At 44.7% G+C, this 19,238-nt stretch overlaps 2 protein-coding genes across 2 annotated transcripts; one reads left to right on the top strand and one right to left on the bottom strand.

Moving 5' to 3' along the window:
- Positions 1-587: 587 nt before the first annotated feature.
- Positions 588-7,443, bottom strand: LOC149339913 (uncharacterized). The gene is made up of 2 exons (XM_089548603.1): positions 7,249-7,443; positions 588-4,521 (listed from the first exon to the last, which is right to left on the bottom strand). The coding sequence occupies exon 2, from the start codon at positions 4,512-4,514 to the stop codon at positions 2,268-2,270; it is 2,247 nt and encodes a 748-aa protein (XP_089404729.1). The 5' UTR covers positions 4,515-4,521; positions 7,249-7,443; the 3' UTR covers positions 588-2,267.
- A 403-nt stretch (positions 7,444-7,846) lies between these two features.
- LOC149339912 (uncharacterized) lies at positions 7,847-17,872 on the top strand. The gene is made up of 6 exons (XM_089548602.1): positions 7,847-7,993; positions 8,526-8,588; positions 9,031-9,141; positions 11,151-11,212; positions 12,880-13,043; positions 17,584-17,872. The coding sequence occupies exons 1-6, from the start codon at positions 7,977-7,979 to the stop codon at positions 17,686-17,688; spliced, it is 522 nt and encodes a 173-aa protein (XP_089404728.1). The 5' UTR covers positions 7,847-7,976; the 3' UTR covers positions 17,689-17,872.
- The last annotated feature ends 1,366 nt before the right edge of the window (positions 17,873-19,238 follow it).

The raw sequence follows: 19,238 nt of genomic DNA, 5'->3' as shown, positions 1-19,238 counted from the left end.
AGAAAAAATATGCATAGAAAAATTTGGTGTGTCTACTCCCTTTAAGTTACTGCATGATGTTTTGCATGTATGCACTGTGCCACACTGAAGTAATGGCAGGACAATGTTACATACAGCTTAAAGACATAGGTATGTTAAGTGAGTTGACCTTCAGCAAGCGCTTGAGTTGAATGTGGTCTCATCGCCTGCCATACCAGCCATGGCAGCCTAATCTCTTGAGACACACCCATAGTCGGGTAGCCCTCCTCTGCTTTTGTGAAAGGAAGAGGTCTGGGAAGAGGGTGTACTGACCATCATCATCATCATCATAGATATTCTACGAAAGTGCTCCTCAGCTGGCTGTCATGCGCTGCTGTTTCAGTAAAGCTTTCCACATTCAGTGCCAAGGGCGTGAAATGGGAAGGGGAAAAAAATAAACTATGGGGACGCTTAACTCACCTTAAGAGTTGAATGTGATAGCATTAGATTTTGCATTTGTCACAGCTTCTGTGTGTGTTTGTGTCAGTTTCTTTGCAATTGATGGTTTACCAACAGCCATATTCGGATTGATAGCTGCAGTAGCAGATATCCACTACGCTGTGATGGTGCCGTGTGAATGTAACATTTTAATGCGATAGTGTTAAAGGCCCCATAGTGAATAACACTGCAGCAGACACAGGATGGGGGCAGGTGGCAACACAGGGCAGGCCCTTCACCAGAAAATCCGGTGTCTGCGTTGTCGGCATCAGCATTGTGAGCGAAAAATCACGAGCATGGCTCTGGCAAGTGGTCCCGAGAGCGCAACTTAGGAGGCAGATGGGCCACCTAGGTCATGTGACCTTGCATCATCACAACCTGCCCACCGTGGTAGGTGGCAATTAATGATTGGTCGCTCGGGAAGAGCAACCTGGGCTACATAAGGCCCACCGCTGGGAGCACTTGTCATCGCAGGGCAGTGGCGCATAGCTTAACCGCTGCACCACTAAGCCAGGAGGGGTACAAGGACTCTCAGGGATCAATGAATGTAAAGTAGATTGGTTTGGTTTATTGGGGTTTAACATCCCAAAGCGACTGAGGCTATGAGAGACGCCGTAGTGAAGGGTTCGGAAATTTCGACCACCTGGGGTTCTTTAATGTGCACTGACATCGCACAGCACACGGGCCTCTAGAATTTCGCCTTCATCGAAATTCAGCCGCCGTGGCCAGGATGAATGTAAAGTAGGGGATGACCTTCTGCTTATATGGGAATTACCCTTAAGGCAGAGCTTAAATGTCCCCCCCAATTTTTTTTTTCTGATTTTGATTATCTAATCTACATTTCTGTCTGGTAACTAGGTTGCTCACAGCCAAGTGGGCAGGTTGTAATGACGTCGCAGTGTCACATGACCTCTCTCTGCCAGTCATTTAACTGCTATGATAAGTAGGTTACAATGACATCACGATTTCAGGTAACTTCTCTCAACCAATCAGGGTAGCCGATCAGGGCAGATCTGATGACGCCACAGTCACGTGACCTCTCTCGACCAATCAGTGAATTTCATCTCGGATATCGGAGCAGTTTTGCTGCAATGACAACTCAATTTCTACCGCAGATCCCCCTCCCTACCCCTTTATGCCCTATTCCTCCTCGTTCGCCATTTTTGCTGATCCTGTCTGATGAAAAGGGGGAAGGAGATCAACGTTTCTTCCATCAACAATGCCACAAACTGTGGAACAGTAAGGTGCAGTGCTTGCATCTTCCAGACCGTCGCAGATAGACGCAGGTCCCTGCATGCACCGTCTCAAATGAAGAGATGCAGTCAGGTTCGCCAGCATTCGTTCAGATCAAATGCAGCACGGAATGTGCGTCCACAAATTACTTACACCTATGTGCGGTGGCTAGGTTGAACCAGCACTGCTCACAAAATGAACTCACCTCACTTTGTAAAGGAATGTTTGCAGCAAAGATGCAAAGAAGTTTAGGACGCCCGATTAAAGTTTGATGGATTTGAGGCTCTACCCATGCAGCATAATGACTTTTCTTTCCAACTTCATTTCTTACGTCCCTAAGCTGGCTGCAGGCTTCACTAAGCGCCATACTGTCAGTCCTATTTTGAGGGGGGCTGAAGCCCCCCTCGCCTCACTAAACCCCTGTAGCTACCTGCAGCAAGGTATAGAAAGAGAACCCTGTGCGCTGTAATATCTGACAAGAGCTGCACATGAACAGTGCGTTCTACTCAGTAGTCATCAAATAATGCACAAATCTGATGACAATCTGATTGCACTTGCAGAACAGCTACTTTGATCAGTCAAACAGCATGGACATCTGTGACACTCAAATGCGCGCAGATCCAAGAAAGCAAAGGCTCACTCAGCTGGTCCAGTTGTGGTTTCGAGTCCGGCGCTGGCATGCAAACCAGATCTCTGCTCACAACCTGGGTTAACCTGAAGAAGGCTCTTCTGCGGCAATGCTCGGCTGCCACGATTCGCCTTTGGATCTCGGCTTCATTCAGCGAAACCCTGGAAGCAATCTGAGATCGCAGCTCTGTGCTACAATAAACTTTCTCAAATGCTGCTGCACGTCGCCGACTACCAGTTGCGTCAACGCCGCCAGGTGCATCATCCAGCACAAAAGTAGCCGCATCTAATGCAAAACGCCAGTTTGTCCTAAGGCGTTCGTAAAAGTGGAAGCTATCGTATGGAATTCGACGCATGCCGATCTCCAAGCGGAACAGTGACAGCGATGCTGCCATCTGAGAGAAGCCTGGCTCTTTGGCTTCAAAGTCGTAGCAAACGAACGACTCGAGCGTCTGATTCTGGCATAAAGCCGCAGCCAGCTCCGGACAACTCGTGATTCGACAGTCTCCAAAGTCCAGCTCAACAAGGCTCTCATTTGAAGACAGTGCTTTCATAAAGACCGGAACATTCCAGCCGCTCATGGATCCATAAATGAATTTAAGTTTCCGCAGTTTCTTCGTTCTAGCCAAATATTTGGACAAGACTTCTGCGTTTCCAACGAGGGCAGTGTCCGTCACTGCAAGAGACCTGATACTGTCTGTTAGTACAAGTGTCTCTATAAGGTGCTCGATGGCGGTCTGAACTCTCAGATCGCAGCCTGCGCATCCGTCTAGAATTAGCATTCTCCTCACAGATGGAATGTTGACCTCCTCGAGTAGTCCACATTGCTTGACCACGCCTGCAAAGTCCGCGATGCTCTGGGTATCCCAAAACACCTCCATATGCTTCCAGGCCACTGGATTCCCGGAAAGTGTGGTCCTCAGTTTTGCAGCCTCTTGCCTGTCTACCCTGAGGCAACCCAGCTTGATTTTGGGGGGATTCGTGTTCTTCAGCATGCAGTCAGCCAGGGCACCAACACCTGCGGCACCAAAGCCCTTGGCATTTAGCAGGAGTACTGTCTCCAGTGAAGTGCTCTGGCCAATGCCCACAGCTATAGATGCCATTCCTTTGTCGTCGATTGCATTTTCAGAGAGGTCCAGGTATTTTAGGTTTCTGCAGGCCACAAGCATTTCGCCAATGGCTTGACAGGTTTTAGCGGACCCAATACCCACAGCTGCTATAAGCAGCCTCCGAACGGTTTGATTGCTGAGGCGCAGTGCACTGCACAATTCTGCGATGCCTTCATCGAGGATCTGACTGTTGCAACACAAGTCTAGGTGAGTGATGCTTAAGTTGACCATTAGGGCTTTCCAGAAGGTCTGCATCGCGGAACAAGAAAGCCCACAGTTCCAGAGAACGAGAGAAGACAGGATACACTCTGGCTTTGCAACAATTTTGGCCAAAATTTGAATGCTCCCTAAGCCTAACCTACTGTTCCTCAGAGATAACTTCTTCAAAGAGCTACCCTGCAGCTTTTGCATGATGACTGCTGAAAAGTTTTCATCCGTAATGTTTAACATGTCCAAGGTAAGCTCAGTGAGACGGCCAATAGAAGATGGTGGCCCAAACAGCTCAGCTTCTATGCCAACTCTCATGCAGGACAAGTGCAGACGGCTGATATGTGGCGGCAACTGAGGTACCATGTTGGCATCTTTTGTGCAACCCAACATCCTCAGATGCAGAGCAGTAAGACCAGGACTTGAAGTGACTGCGGCCACGAGCTCATGGTGCAGGCACTGGCCACCTTCGTACTCGAAGCGAAACTCCTGGACACATTGGTGCCAACGGAGGAGAGCAAACGCCAGTGCGCCAGGGAGGCTTGCAAGGCCACCTCTGTCATCTGCTTGCCGGCGCTGCCTTGACAACACTGTGCGCAGTTCCAAAACATCACCACAGCCAGCTGCCACGAGTTCCAAGGGATAGTCATGGAGCAGCTTGTTCACATGGCTGGTCACTTCAAGGAGAGGACAGAGCCCTGGTCCCCCGCACGCAGAAAATATGTCAAAGGCACATTCACTCAGTAGACGCACCCTAGCCACCTTTAACAGACGACCCATTGAAGAGCGGCTGCACTGGCACCTGCCCTCATGGTAGTCGCCTGGTGAGGAGCAAAAATGACAGGGTGCCAGCACATCCACCATCCATTCCACGGTTGCCATTGGTCACCTGCGAAAACGCGTACAGTATTTGAAGCACTTTTAGCGAGTCCGCAAACTGTTACTAGAACCCTGACAATGCCCCACTTCCCTCTCACACAGGTGCCCCAGTATCGGGGAACTGTGGTTCTGTTCAGCCTTTTCAGGGCTGCCTTCAATTTCCTTCATCCCATTTATTCACTTTCTTTCTGAAAAGTCTTACTCCGCACAGAATGAATGAGGCATGCTCTAAGAGCACAGACAGTACATTGTTATTGCCTCCCTAGAAATGTATTTTCTTCTGAATTTCTCTCACCTCCTTTCTGCAGAGTACTCCAAACACAAGAACTAATGACAATTAAGTGTGCGTAGGAAATGGGAAGTGCAGCTGAAAGGCAGGTGCTGTGAGCAAAGCTCAAGCAGCACACCAAAGGTGCGCTAATTTCCAGACAGCATGCTGTCCCTGACACAATAGCATTTGTGTAGGCAAGTGCTCCTGCAGAGGTTACTGGGTTGAGAATTGGTGCACACCAAAAATTAGAAACATGGTTCATGTGAATAAAGTTGGTAGCTTGTACGTGTTAGGAGGCACAACATACAGGGGATAAGTACATTTATTTTGTGACCTGTCAAGGCGGCTTAATAATTTAAATATTGTGTTAATCTAGGTTCCTTGCCGCCAAACAGCAAATATTTTTCTCTTATTGGGTGTATGCCTCTCAGTTCCCTCTAACCTTCACACAGTGGGTGGGGGAGGAGGGTTATGTCATTGATGCAAAGCTCAAAGCGAAGTGGTTATGTTCACAGAAAACTAGAATCCAAATCTATCTACAAACCATGTGCATACCAAGCAGTCTTTGCATACATTTTGGTAGAAATGTACAGACAAAATAAAACAAAATTGTGGCTACAGTGACCGAAAAACAAATGCTATAGTAAATCAGTCGCAAGTTATAGAAGATGCATGCAGCATTTTCATTCTACACAAATCATTTGGGGTAAAGTCAGATGAATTTTGCATAAATCGGATTTTTATTAGCAGGTGAACCCACTCGGCCTCCAGCAATAGGTGAAAAATGTCAAAAATGTCAGTAGAGTTATGAATGGACGCGTACGTTTTCACTGTGCAGCAGGGAACGCGTAATAAACGTAGAAAAATTTCGCACTGATCCGCTATACTACATCCTTCTAGCGCAAAAAAAAAAATGAATGAAAGTTTCGAAAACACAGCAGTTTCAATTTCCAGAATCGCTATTTTCCAGACTGAACTACTTCGGACATAAAAGCAGAAGCGGCTTTAAACGCTTTCTGCCCTGGTGGCATCTGGTGGGATCAAATGACTCAATAGAAATTTTCTGCTCGCGCCTCACGGACGAAAATTTGTTAATGCAGCGCACATATCTCTGTCACTACCGCCACAGTGCTCAAAGCGCGTTGTCTATGCCAATGCCAATGAACTACCGCGTTTCAACCAAAACATTGACAACGCAAACGCAAGCAGCGCACATAGCTCTAACTACAGCTGCTACAGCCACAACTCTATGACAGCCACATAGCCAAAGCGCGGTTGAGGTGTTCACTGACCCAGGGAGCCGGTGTGGTTCTTGCCGAAGTCAGGCAATAAATAAAAAAAAAAAGCCGGTTATGTGCGTTTACTTTCCCATTGCGCATAGATGAAAGTAGATGAATGCGGACGACGGGCAATGCACAGCGCGAAGGTTCGAAACCTAGTGACCTAGTCGCGGCAATATTTATTTTATTTCTACAGGTGTCAGAGAGACTTCAAACATTTTTTTTTTTTCAGGACAAGTAGTGCTTTCGCATCAAAAGAGAAACTCGCATAGAACCGTACTACTACGCAAGCTACTACTTTTATTTCCCTGCTCCATGACTACACCTGACTACATTACAGCCAACGCAATAACGTTGATTACAGCAGTACAGACACAAGGAGACACACAGGACGGGCGCACTACCACTGCGACTGCTGCTACTTAAACCTTTCTAGCCTCCCATTATTATCTTATAGTGTCTAGAATATACCAGTATATTCTAGGCACTATCATTATGTTTTAAGGTATGTCACCACCTTTTTCAAAAATTTTTTTAATTTTGAGTATTAAATTTTTATTTCACATTTACGTTATAAAGCACCGTTTTATATGATATTCAAAACGAAGAAATAGTGAAAAAAGCCATGCTGGTATTAATAATTCACAAAAAAATGCCCAAACTTGGTTGTTATGCAAACATTCATAACTAGCGAATGGAGAGCAGGAATTTTAAACTTTTTGGCGCAGACTTAGCCAACTAACCATACTGTGCAACCAACTAGGATCTTTGCCATCTGATAATTGGGAAAAAAGTTATAGCAAAAAAGGCAAAGAAAACAAAAAAATGTGTCATTTTTGCCTGCGTTCCTTGACATAAAACATGATTATATCAAAACTCACCATTCGATTTAATTTATCCTAGTTCATTGCACAGGCTAATAACAAAGGAAAGAGCGTGCAAAGTTTCATTGAAAAATATTTATCTATTTTGAAGTTATGACTGTTTGCGCAACACGAAAGTGCAAGAAATAAAGTTTTGAGAAAAACAAGATTAAAGTTTTTCCATCCTTGTAGAAAGAAGATAATCATGCCCTAGGAAGTTAAAATCCTTCAGGTTCATAGCTAGGGCCCTCCTTAGCTGATGTGAGCTCTCTTTTGGCATTTGTTGCTGCCCGTCCTTTTTTTGCGGAGATGTTTTGCCTCACCCGTTGATTGACGTTGGGCCTTCATCACATGGTAATGGTCACTGGTGCAACATGGTAGGAGAGTGTGGCGGCCAGATTCGTTGCCTGCTTCCCTCAAAATATCTGCTGTACTTCTGTTGCCATCACTGAAGGACGAATTCGGTAGCATTCAAAGCGATAGCGCGAAGCAAACAGCTCAGACGCTTGCAGCCATGCTTGCAGCCTCATGCATCCCCCTTGCGGAAATTTAAAGCAATGTTTAAAAAACAAAATAAGCCTTAAAAATTGCCTTTGAGTAATCTTTTACATATCAGACTAAAACAAAACAAAAAATTTTCAATATACGCCGCTGATTATTGCGCAGTTATCATTTTCTGTTACCAAACCACATTAGTTTCGGTTTCAGAACTGTTGACCACCTGTTCGAAAGTTGGCTATAACTTTTTAACAAAATAAGATACGAACATTATTCTTGCTGCAAAACATTTTTGAATGTTTTGGGATTCCCAAAATATAAAAAAGAAAAAATGTCATTTTTCCAAAAAAACCGCTTTTTCAAAGGTGGTGACATACCTTAATCCGCAAGGTGAGTCTGGCTGCCATGTGTGCGTCGACTCCAGACAGATCCGATCCAATCCAGCATTGGATTCCTTGGGTTCTCGGTGTCCTCGGCCCTTCGGTTTCTTTTAGTTTGAGAAACGGAAGGATATATTCGACCTTACGTTTGTTGAGGTCCTTGTAGATTCATCATGGCATACGCTATAAGGTGAGTGAGACTCTAGCGTTAGGTGAGGACTTTGCTTTCGAGTTTGTCATTTAGTAACCAGCCAGTCGCGCCCGTTGTTGAGGTGAAGCATCAAATGTGAAAGCAACTCGCACCCGGTCTGGATGTCTCTGGCACGCTATTCCCTCGCTGGGCTGTGAAAACATGGCACTTTGACGAATGTCTTCATGCATACAGCGAAGTTTTTAATACGTGCATCTTAACTTCGATCGTATTTGCGAGTGGCAGCGAACTTTCTGTTTCTTTTGTAGTTACGCGGCAAGGTCATGCGTTTATTTAGGGCCTTTGGGGTATTATTTTTTCATTGTGCTAACCTTTATAATGCACAGTTGCAGCTTTTCTGTGCAACAATCGGAGCAACTTAGCTGAAACAGCTGCATTCAGTTGGGCTGTTGTTGGTCGTCTGAAAACAGTCCCAAGCATGGCAGAAACTAAGAATAAGGAACAGTTGTGTAATAGACTACACCGGACTATAACAGCATCCTTAATGCACTCTTGTGTTCTTGCTTTTCAGACTTGCCAACAGAGGAAGTGCTCTATCGCTCCTGAGACCGGCGACGGCATTTCCTACAGCATGGTAACTTCCCCTTCTGCTGTGAAATATGGACTCAGACACTAGTTTTAAGACTCTAGTAAGGCTCTAGCCACTAACAACGTGCATCGGCTTCTAAAGCATAAGGTGCGTACTCTGCCCGTGTTATGAAATCGGGTGACTTGTGGCAGGATTTGTAGCGGTTAAACATAGCCCGCCATATTGAAGCCCATGCAAGGGACCTGTAAGTCGCTTTTTTAAGTCTCGCTGTCATTATTCTTTCAGTTGCCTCACGAGTTTTGAGAGAGCAGTCATCTAATTAAACTGTGAGAGGCGTGCATTGCAGGAATGTTGCATTCCCTATATTGGGGGCCAGCAGTGGTCCAATAACTTTTTCCTTCGTGCACCAATTTGCTACTGGCCAGCCTATTGTCATAGTGGAGTAAGTTGTCTTGTCTCTAATTTTTCCCCTCTGTTTTGTTGCTAGCCTTGCCCCCATGTCTGGCATGAGCCCCAAGCAGGCAGCAGCAACTGAGCATTTCTTCAGCAAGAACAAGTCTCTCAACAGGCCACTGTCTCCTCACTTGAGCATCTATGCGTAAGCATCTGTGTTTTCTTCCTGCCATTTTTATTGCAGCAGCGTCTCATTATAATGGTGCTAGTGGGCACTAAGGAACAGCCCATGTCCTGTGCAACCTTGAGACATACAGCTGGCCTCTTTAACGCAATAGCGTTTTAAAGCTCCCATTCTGCAAAAAATCCGGCGGCGACGTTGGCGGCGTTGTGGATGAAAAATCCCCGCAAAAAGTCTGGCGGCAGCGTTGGCGGCATTGTTAACGAAAAATCCCCGAAAAAGCAACCTAGGTGGGCCACATAGGCCACATGAACTTGTGGCATCATCACAGCCTGCCCACCAGATTGTGTGCAAACTGACTACCATGGCAGGTGGCAGTTCAACTGATTGGTCACGAGAGGAAGCTCGCACAAGCCCCATCGGTGGCAGCACCTGCCATCGCAGAGCAGTGGCGCTTCACTGGACCACTGCATCAGGAGTGTTTTGAGGACTCTCGGGGACTTATGAATGTAAAGTCAAGAATGACAAATTCTGCATATATGGTCATTAACCCATTAGCACTATCACGTCATACCCTTGAGGCGGAGCTTAAGTATTCCCCTCCAATTTTTTAACTATTGCGCGAGCGTAGACAGCCTAGCACTCCTGTTCCGGGAGAAGGAGAGGTAAAAGCATGCGAGGGCAAGGGCATACCGACAATTCCTGCTGCTGGAGTGAACGTCATCTGCTAGGCTGTTCTGAGTGGTGTAAATCAATCACTGCCCATTTTTGGCTGTCATATCGGAGTGTCAAGAACTATGACCATTTGTTTTCGTCTGCTGCATATAGGGCGGGGGACCCCTGATAGAACACACATATGCGATAAACAGCCTAGCGTGTTCAAGAAACCAGTTGCAGTCATTTCTTATGGGAAATAAATGTGAAGGACCCTCGATGTCTGTGTATTCATTTAGTTAAAATACACTGAAGATGCTACCCACAAATGCAAAGGAGGCTGTTTCATGCTTGGAACGTAATGGTGTGCGCCAATCCAGAGCCACATGTAGCATTTAGAACACGAAACAAATGCTTTCAGAACTTGGCCATAAAAGTTGCTTCATAGGGTAGGCTTTGCATGAAGCAGAACAACAAAGAAGGTGATGCTCACTCCAGCAACATGGTGGTTTGCATGCTCATTCCTTCACCCGATTTCTGCTCTCTTCACCTCGGTGCCTCTGCACTGAACAGTCAGCGCTCACATTTTAAAAAGTAGTCTACTGTGCGTGGTACGCTATTGGAGAGAAAAGAATGAATTGGCACACTTGCTGCAATGATCGATGTAGTCACCACACACACTGGCGTCACTGTAGGGGAGATTCATTTTGTTTTCTTTAAAACTCAAGTAAGGGGTGCATTGCACGTGATGAAATATCTCTCCCAAGTGTCCCTGTAGTAAGAAAGCAATGCACAGGGAAAGCACAGCCAGCCTGTGATATTCAAGTTCTAAACCAATTCAAGGCGTTCTCCATCCCTTTGTTCATGGGCAGGGCAAGAAGCCAGGAGTGTTCACATTAATATTCTTTCGCTTTTTTTCTGGCTTCCTTTCATTTTCAATGCAAACTTTTAGTGATGCTTTAGTTACCTTCGTTCTCTAATGTTACTGAAGCCCCTGTTACGTTTTCACAGCCTTTCTTCTGTTCGAGTGTGCACACAATTGGCCTTGCACCTGTATTAAACACAGATTCCTGATCTCTGAACTGTGAGCAAAATAGCTGAGAATTTTATTTGGTTGCATCCCTGTTGGTTTAGTGCATGCGCACTTATTGGAAATGACAGGCTGATGCGTAAGTTGTTCTATGGTATTACATGAAACTTAAATATTGTGAATCACTTGCACTGTGGGTTTTAAATGGGCCTGGGAAAGCTTGCTGGCAGGTTTTTTGGAAGCTACCCCATTTTTGCATTTTTTAACTTTGTTGAAATTAGCAGAGCCCGTGCAATCTAGTGAGTTCCTCTGGCCAGTTCTCCAACTTTATTTAGTTTTCTTTTTACAGGCCACAGATGACATCAATGCTTTCACTGACCCACAGGGCGACTGGCTGTGGCATGGCAGCGTGTGAGTATTCGCCACAGCATGCATGCTGCACTTTGGGCTCACGCGCTTGGAATCATGAAGCAGATAAACACGCAAGGCCAACCTCTAACCTTATCTGATGAAAAGGAGGAAGATCTTCTGCTTCTCCTTGAGTCATTAGCAGAAGCAATGTCGGGCTTAAGTTCGCGGACCATTTGGAAGGGCTCTTATATGAGAAATGGTGTAGTGGAGTTTTGTTGTATATTAACTTGACTTAGTGCTCAGATTCTGCTGGCACTGAAAGGCAGATAAAATGCCCTGTCTGAATCAAATATTGATGAACTGCTCGAAGCAGCGATGGTCTAAAAGGTGCCTTGAACCAGTGCTTAAGCATTGCAAGGAAACTTCAGCAGGTGGGCTAGAAACTCGCTGTTAAGTTTCGGCATTCTATATGCTGTTTGCAATTGGAATGCAAAATCAAGTGTGCACAACCCTTACGTGCACCTATGTTCACCACCATAGCCATTCAGTATTGTCCCAGCCTGAACTCACCTGAAAGATGAGTGGTGTGCTGATGCGTGGGTTTACATGATATAGCACATTTACAAATTTCCTAAAGCGGGGCACAGTGTGATATAGCATCGGGGACAGCTCTGACATCCACACTAGCAGCTGTGTCCATCTCAACCACAGTGGTCACTACAAGGCATAGTGCTTGCCTTTTGTGACCATCTGAATATCGGGTAATTGATGGTAGTCACGATGGAGACTTTCAGCTTGAAAACGAATCTTCTGCATGGCTGCAGCTGGCAGCTTATGACACCGAATGGCTTACACATGTAGCAAGTGCCAAAATGAACATTTACCTGGTACATAGTAAAACAACCAAAGGCAGTAATTAATCCATGTGTCTTGTCACCTTGTTTAGGGGCATTGAAAACAGATGTAGACTGAGAGCGAAATGCTGCACAGACTTTTATCCGTGTTTATCATGGATGTGTCCACCCAAAGTACCTTTCCTAAAGGTACACTCTAGTTGGCAACTCCATCTGATTTTTGTTCTTAGTAAAAACTGATTCTATGGCTCATCGTGGCTGTACTGGTGTTTGTCAGGGGCCGAAAGGTGCATTTATTGCTGATAGAATTTGATTTTAAAATGGGACGTTTTTTTCGCAACCACTGAATTCAAATTCATGCAGGAATTCTGTGCAGGAGTCGCACCAACTAGACCAAATGGCCACCTTTATGACATCAAGGCCAGATAGGGCTTAGTGATAACCATTTGGAAAGAGGTGGCGACGTGACCTAGCCTTGGGGATCCATGCACAAATGCTTTGCAGTTTGTGTCCGAAAACAACTGTGTTGTTTAAATTGCATGTGCTGCTGTTGTGCATCCTTTTAAGAACTGAACATTTTGGGGGTGCACTGATCCTGCATTCTGCGAGAGCTGTCTTGTACCGTACCAGCTGTACCTGTTCAGTTGTGCTTTGTTAATTGTGCCTGTCAGCTGGTTTAGTAGCCCGCAGCAGTATCACAAGTAATGATTGTGATATAATACTATAGATGGCACTAATAATTAAATGGATTATATGCATGCAGGTATGACGGGTTGTGCCATCCAGGTAACTTACACTCAACTAGTGTATACTATTGGTGCCAGAGTCTTAACTGCAGTGTTTTTTTTTCCTTGTCGCAAAACCAACGCCCAGTTGTGTACGGGATGGGTGTGATGCCCCTGGTGTGCTCGCACCACTTCCCGCACTACGTGGAGGCCCTGCGGGCCATGCACATCTCGCCCATACTCACCTTCCCGGTCAAGCTGGGCCTGGCCTTTGCTCTCTGCTACCACACCTTCAACGGCATGCGCCACATGGTGTGTAGACGCTGCCTTTGGCAGATTGCCGAGTGGGTGTAGAGGTGGAAGGGACCACGTGTAGACAGATGTTCCATGTTTGTACACTGTTGGAACATTCAATGGAGTTGAACTTAGAAAAGCGCAATAAAAAGACAGGGACAAGAAGAAGAAGAAGCACGCAGGACAAATGCTTGACATCAACTAGTTCTTTACTCGGGAAAAAAACACATATATACAGATACATAGAGGGCGGAAACAAATTATTAACCAAACAATGAATCGGCTTTATCTCAAGTGTGTTTAGCGTGAACAGGTATCAAGGTAAGCAATTTCCTTGCGTGATAAGGTCAGGGAAGGAGTGCTGATACAATTTTCATCTTTCTTTACAATGCGATAAGCCTCTATAATTTCTCTGTGAAGCCTCTCTTTTTTTTTACCGCACGTGCGTGTGGCATTGAACTGCGGCTCATTTGCTTTGCATTTTTTACATGACTTGCAGTGTTCTGCTAGGTGCCCATCCGTTGCTACAGCTTGCACAACATGACGGTAAAGGAAAAGAGAGGCTTCACAGAGAAATTATAGAGGCCTATCGTATTGTAAAGAAAGCTGAAAATTGTATCAGCACTCCTTCTCTGACCTTATCACGCAAGGAAATTGCTTACCTTGATGCCTGTTCACGCTAAACACACTTGTGGTAAAGCCGATTCATTGTTTGGTTAATAATTTGTTTCCGCCCTCTATGTATCTGTATATATGTGTTTTTTCCAAAGTAAAGAACTAGTTGATGTCAAGCGTTTGTCCTGCGTGCTTCTTCTTCTTCTTGTCCCTGTCTTTTTATTGCGCTTTTCTAAGTTCAACATGTATTACCAACTCGCCCAACTTCCTGCATTAATTCAATGGAGCTCTGGCACAAGCCTCATCCTAGGTTTTACGAGTGCTCCCGCCCACAGTTTATATCTAGGGCCCTTCATTTTCGGGTAAAACCTGATTACATCCAATTCTTGCACCCCGAGCAAATTTCTACCCGAAAGTAAGCCTTCTAGGGAACTTATTTTTCCTGTGGACAAAGCTGAAGACACCGCAGGAAAAGTAGCGGACATCTTGTAAAAACATCCAGAGGGGTGTTTTTAGTCAGGGGGTCATTTTAAACTTTTTTGTAAAGCTTTTTATTTATGACGGTGCTTAATTTGAGGCCAGTGGGACGTCTCATTGGCGCCACTCTATCAAACGCTACCGACGCTAATGGCGTCCTGTTCCTAGGCTCTTCTGCGTTTAAAATGATGAATTTATGTTGAGAGCATGTTCTCGCATTGTGTAAACAAGGGAAGATAGGTGTTTCATGGACGCAGGAGTGCTGTGCAGTAGATAATAATATGTGCAGCGAAATGATAATAAATGAGAAAAAAAAATAATATTCAATTTTATAGAAGGTTTGCACTGGAACCTGTTATTTTCATATTGTTTACAATACAATGTACAAGAAAATAGAGCATTTTACGTCCTGGACAAAACCAAGCACTCATAGCAAATTTCCTTCTGCTATAAAATATGACCCGATAAAATCTGAATTATGGAACCTTTTGCTGAATAACCTGCCACGGTGACTAAGTGGTTATCATGCTCAGCTGCTGACCCTAAAGACACGGGTTCGATCCCAGCTTCGGCGCTCGAATTTTGATGGAGGCGAAATTCCAGAGGCCCGTGTACTGTGTGATGTCAGTGCATGTTAAAGAACCCTAGGTGGTTGAAATTTCCGAAGCCCTCCACTATGGCGTCCCTCATAGCCTGAGTCACTTTGGGACGTCAAACCCCATAAACCAACCAACCAACCGATTTCTACCCAAATTTGAGGTCAGAAAATATCACTCGATTTTTGTCTCCTGAATGTCGAAAAAAAAAAAAAAAAAAAAAACTCGAAAACGAAGGGCCCTGCAGACATCCAGAAGCAAAGGCAGTGCAGAGTCTGTCACTTGTCATGCCAGTTGTGTGCAGTGCAGTGGTAGCTGCCGTATAGTTTCCACTGAAGAACTACAGCCATTAGCAGACTTTGCCAGGAACTCCGTGACATTTTTTTAGTTGGGAGGGGGAAGGAAGGGGGGGGGGGGCTATTTTGTGTGTTTAGTTGTGTTTATTTATTCCATTTTTATTTAAATATTTATTCAGTTTTATTTACTTTTTGTTTATGTTTATATTTATCAATTGAAGAGTATATTTGTGAATGCATATAAAATGTAAATTGAAATGGGCAGCTTTATAAAAGTGTGCACACGAGGAGTGATTGACTGCATTAATAATGTTTGCGCGCGGTCTGTTTCAGTTGTGCTAATCATGCTCATGAACAGTGGTCAATCAATCACCAACTTGTGTTGGGCCATGACTGGTTTAGGTTACTAAAATTAAAATGCTTTACGATGGCTACAAAGCCAACTAGCTCAGCCCCACTGTGCTTTACATTAATAACATCCTAAAACTGAAGCATCTGTCAGAAGTCTGATTTGAGTGTGAGCAGTTGGAGACGGGGGTGGGGGCTGTGCCTCACCTGTTCCATAGTCTCTGGCCTTTTGCTATAGCAGTGGTGCAGCACATCATGAGTGAAACATGTTGAAATCAGCCTGTTTTTATCTGTGAGCCAGTGTCCAGCTGTCCAGCCATATGCTGAATGGTGCAAAATTTCACCTGTGCTTGTGAATTTTTCTGCCATTTTTGTTCATTTGAGAAAGTGAAATTTGCTGAGGCGCTCATTGCATCAAAATAGGTTGTTGCAGTGTGCTTAGGGGACTTCCCTGATGTACAATAGTTTTCAGTGTATGGAATACTTATGCCATTGATAGTCACCTGAGTGCAGCCAAATAAGCTATGCAGGTTTTTCTGCGTTGTTAGTTGAAGGCACATTTGGCCTGATTTTAGGTTTTAACCTCGGACCATAGCCTGCTTGTGGCAGTCACTATCATCTAAGCTAACCAAGGCTCATAATGGTGAATTTAACAGTGAAAATGAAAGATGAACGCACTGACTCAACAGACGGCAAGGGTGCTGTTGTCTGTCTGTGTGTCCATCTTTCATTTGCATTGTCATATGTACCCCTTTTGTCAAAAGTAGCTGGGCACAGGTGCTTTGTCTCTTAGCCGCGTAGCGAAGCACTTATGGCAGCCCTTAAGCTATGAATCTGTATAGATTGAGGTGAGCCCTTATCCTCAAGTTTTGACACCTTTTGGTCCTGAGGGGTGCCATAAAGGCTCCGTTATACAGTTAATAAGCAAAAACCTGCTGCTCAGTTACTTTTGACAAAGGGGATACCTTTATGGGACATGAACCAACAAGGTCAGCAACTTGTTTTATTAAACTAACCAGAGCGTCTGGCAGCTGGGAGGGCAAGACCAAATTGACTGACAACTTGAAGCAGGAACAATGTTAGCTGTATGTATATGTAGAAATTCCTCCTGGTGAAATGGATTTCAAACAAAAATGAATAATATATTAGCATCCATCTGGCTTAGGGGAAAGGTGTCTCAAATCTGCATAATTGAACTATTCTTCTCTTTACCAACTGCGAAGTTTTGAAACCTTTGTGGCTTCCTTTTGTGTGGCTCCAGTTAAGTGAATGTGAGTGGTAATTATTCCCATGTATGAAATCCACTCTGCCTCTCAGAATTGCCCTGAAACACATTGGTCTTGTGCCATTCTCACTTTGAGTTGGTAATCTGTTTGGCTTCGCCCTGCCAACTGCCAGCCGTCCTAGTTGGCTTAGTTCAAAAACGGACTATTGCAGAGATATAGCAGTCCCCAGGTGCAAGCCCTGGACCAGGACAAGTTTTTATTCAGCTATGATGGCAGTGTTATGCACTTATGCAGTGTTCCTTTGTAGCTGTTTTCGGTTGGGTATTTCCATGTTGGAGAAGGATCTTATTATCATGGGATATCATACCTGTAACTGGAGCTGTGCAGTTTATTGAAGGTTTAGCTGTCCAGGAGCATTAGTGGCACCAGGAACTGGAAGATGTTCATCTAAGTTCATACCTTAAAAACATCTAGTGCCATTCAGCTGCAGATTTGTGACCCTGATGTGATTATTAATATTACTAATACGTGTTGTGCTGGGAGAGCTAGGCATGTGTGAATGGCAGCACTGGAGGAGGTGGAAGTTTTGAGTCAAGAAAATTGTGCACGTATTGTAAGCCAGTGGCAAATCTCTAATTACTCTGAGGTGTGTAAATGTGATGGGCTAGAAGTTAACTACAGGTGACTCTTTATTGTTCAAACTCAAGGTGGAGGAGCTTTTTAAAAATGCTCTTGGTGTTGACGGAACTAGAGTGTCAGTTCAAGTGAACCAGAAGTTTGTAATTAGTGTACACTGTATTAGACTTGACTTAACGTGCTTACTAATTAAAATATCCTGCTGTTCTTCAGGTGTTTGCCGCCATTAGTTTTACTGTTATGATGAACCATCCTTTTATCTCAAAAAGTTTGTTTTAAATATTACCTGCAGTCTTATCTAGACCAGTTATTGCAGCCGCCTGTGAAGTGTGTTATTCATGCACTGCCGCGAACTTACTTACAGGCCTGGGACTTGGGCCTAGGGTTTGGCCTTAAGGAACTCTACGCAACCGGCTACTTTGTCATCGCCCTCAGCTTGGCTTTAGGAGCTGTGTTGGCGTTCAAGTAGACCCAGTCTGAGTGGACCCACAGCACCGAGTCTCAAAACAGAAATTCCCAGTGATTGAAGTGCTTCTTTCGCATTAGCAGAAGATGTGCACAAAGAAGAATGGCACAGGATGATTCTGGCCTGCACCTGTGTGCCAAATGCAGGGCCTTGCATCCGTTAAAGGGTAATAAAAGAACTGCACTAACTTTGCTTCTTTTTTTTTTTCTTTGACTGACTGCTGTTTCTGTGGCAGCTGATATTGATCTCCTTTGTTCCGCAGTAAAAGTAGGGAGTGCTTATTGTTTTACCACTTGCCAAAGTTTGGTTCAGGGGCAGCACCAAAACATAAATGTTTGTGACCATTTTGGTAGGCCAGCTTGAATGATAGGACAGGGACGACATTGAGATGCAGACAGGGTGCATTGCTGGTTCTGTCTGCTTCTGTAAACTATTCGTGTTACATCAGGTAAACTCGCTGCGGTGGCTCAGCATTTAGGACCCAGGCTCAGTCCTGTCAGCAGCGGCCGCATTTCTGTGGAAGTGAAATGCAAAAGACATTTGTGTGCTGTGTGATGGTAGTGCACGTTAAAGATCTCTATGTGGTCGAGATTATTCTGGAGCCCTCCTCTGAAGCCTCTGTTTCTTCCTTTTTTTCTTTCCGCTCTCCTCCTTTTCCGCCTATTCTCCTCCTCACTATTGGCACGCTGGCATTGGTGACAACTGGCCAGTCACAGGCCCGTGCATTTTCCCTTCCGTTTTCTGTTCATCCACTTACTACCACATAACTTTTTTCTGACACTGCCTCCCCCTTTCAGTCATGGTGCAGTTAAGGTATTCACCAAGAAGTGAGATAGTTACAGTGCCATGTCCTTTTCTCGAAGCCAATTTTCATTTTTTTGTCATTCAGGTTGGCCTACCCAAACAGAATTGAACCGACTAGTCCAGGGCCATGCCATTCTACAGCACATCTGTGACGCTGTGGCTGCTGTTCAAAACAACTTTTAAGCATGGAATCCATTTAGATCCCATTCTCTGCAAACTAGTGAAAACTGTGCAAGCTTATCCGAAAAACTCCAAACATTTCCGTCCAAATGGGAGGGAGCAGTATAAAACCAAACTTTTAACCCCCAGTGGGATTCAGATCACCCATGGCGCACTACTGTTTTATGTAGTACAGTGCTCCATCTTACGCCAATTAAGGTGATGACTTTTGGCTTCATCCGTGAAGTTGCATTGCTTATTCATTTAGAGCCGCCCTGCGATAAAGCTTTACTGAGTACAAAGGCTGCCAGTTTTGTCATTCACATGTATAGTACTACATGTGTTCTGAGTAGCTAGAGTAGTTCACTGATGCACTGACAGTCATGCTTGTGGAATGCATGCAGTTACCATACTGATGATGGCTCCTTGTGTGCTATGTTTGGTGTCAGTTGATGTCGTTGTTGTGCCCAAGATGTTGCACAGGCTACCTAGTTCTGCTAAAACTCTGGTCATTCAAACTAGTCTGTTAGCTGTTTGATTCGTTGGAGGGGTGAAATTCTGGAGCTTGTAAATGGAAGTTGAGACAAGTA

The sequence above is a fragment of the Amblyomma mixtum genome, chromosome 6 (assembly GCF_055824585.1).
Source record: "Amblyomma mixtum isolate Tamu chromosome 6, ASM5582458v1, whole genome shotgun sequence".
Lineage (NCBI taxonomy): Eukaryota > Metazoa > Arthropoda > Arachnida > Ixodida > Ixodidae > Amblyomma > Amblyomma mixtum.
The sequence above is the reverse complement of the archived record's forward strand: the minus strand, read 5'-3'. Positions and strand labels throughout refer to the sequence as shown.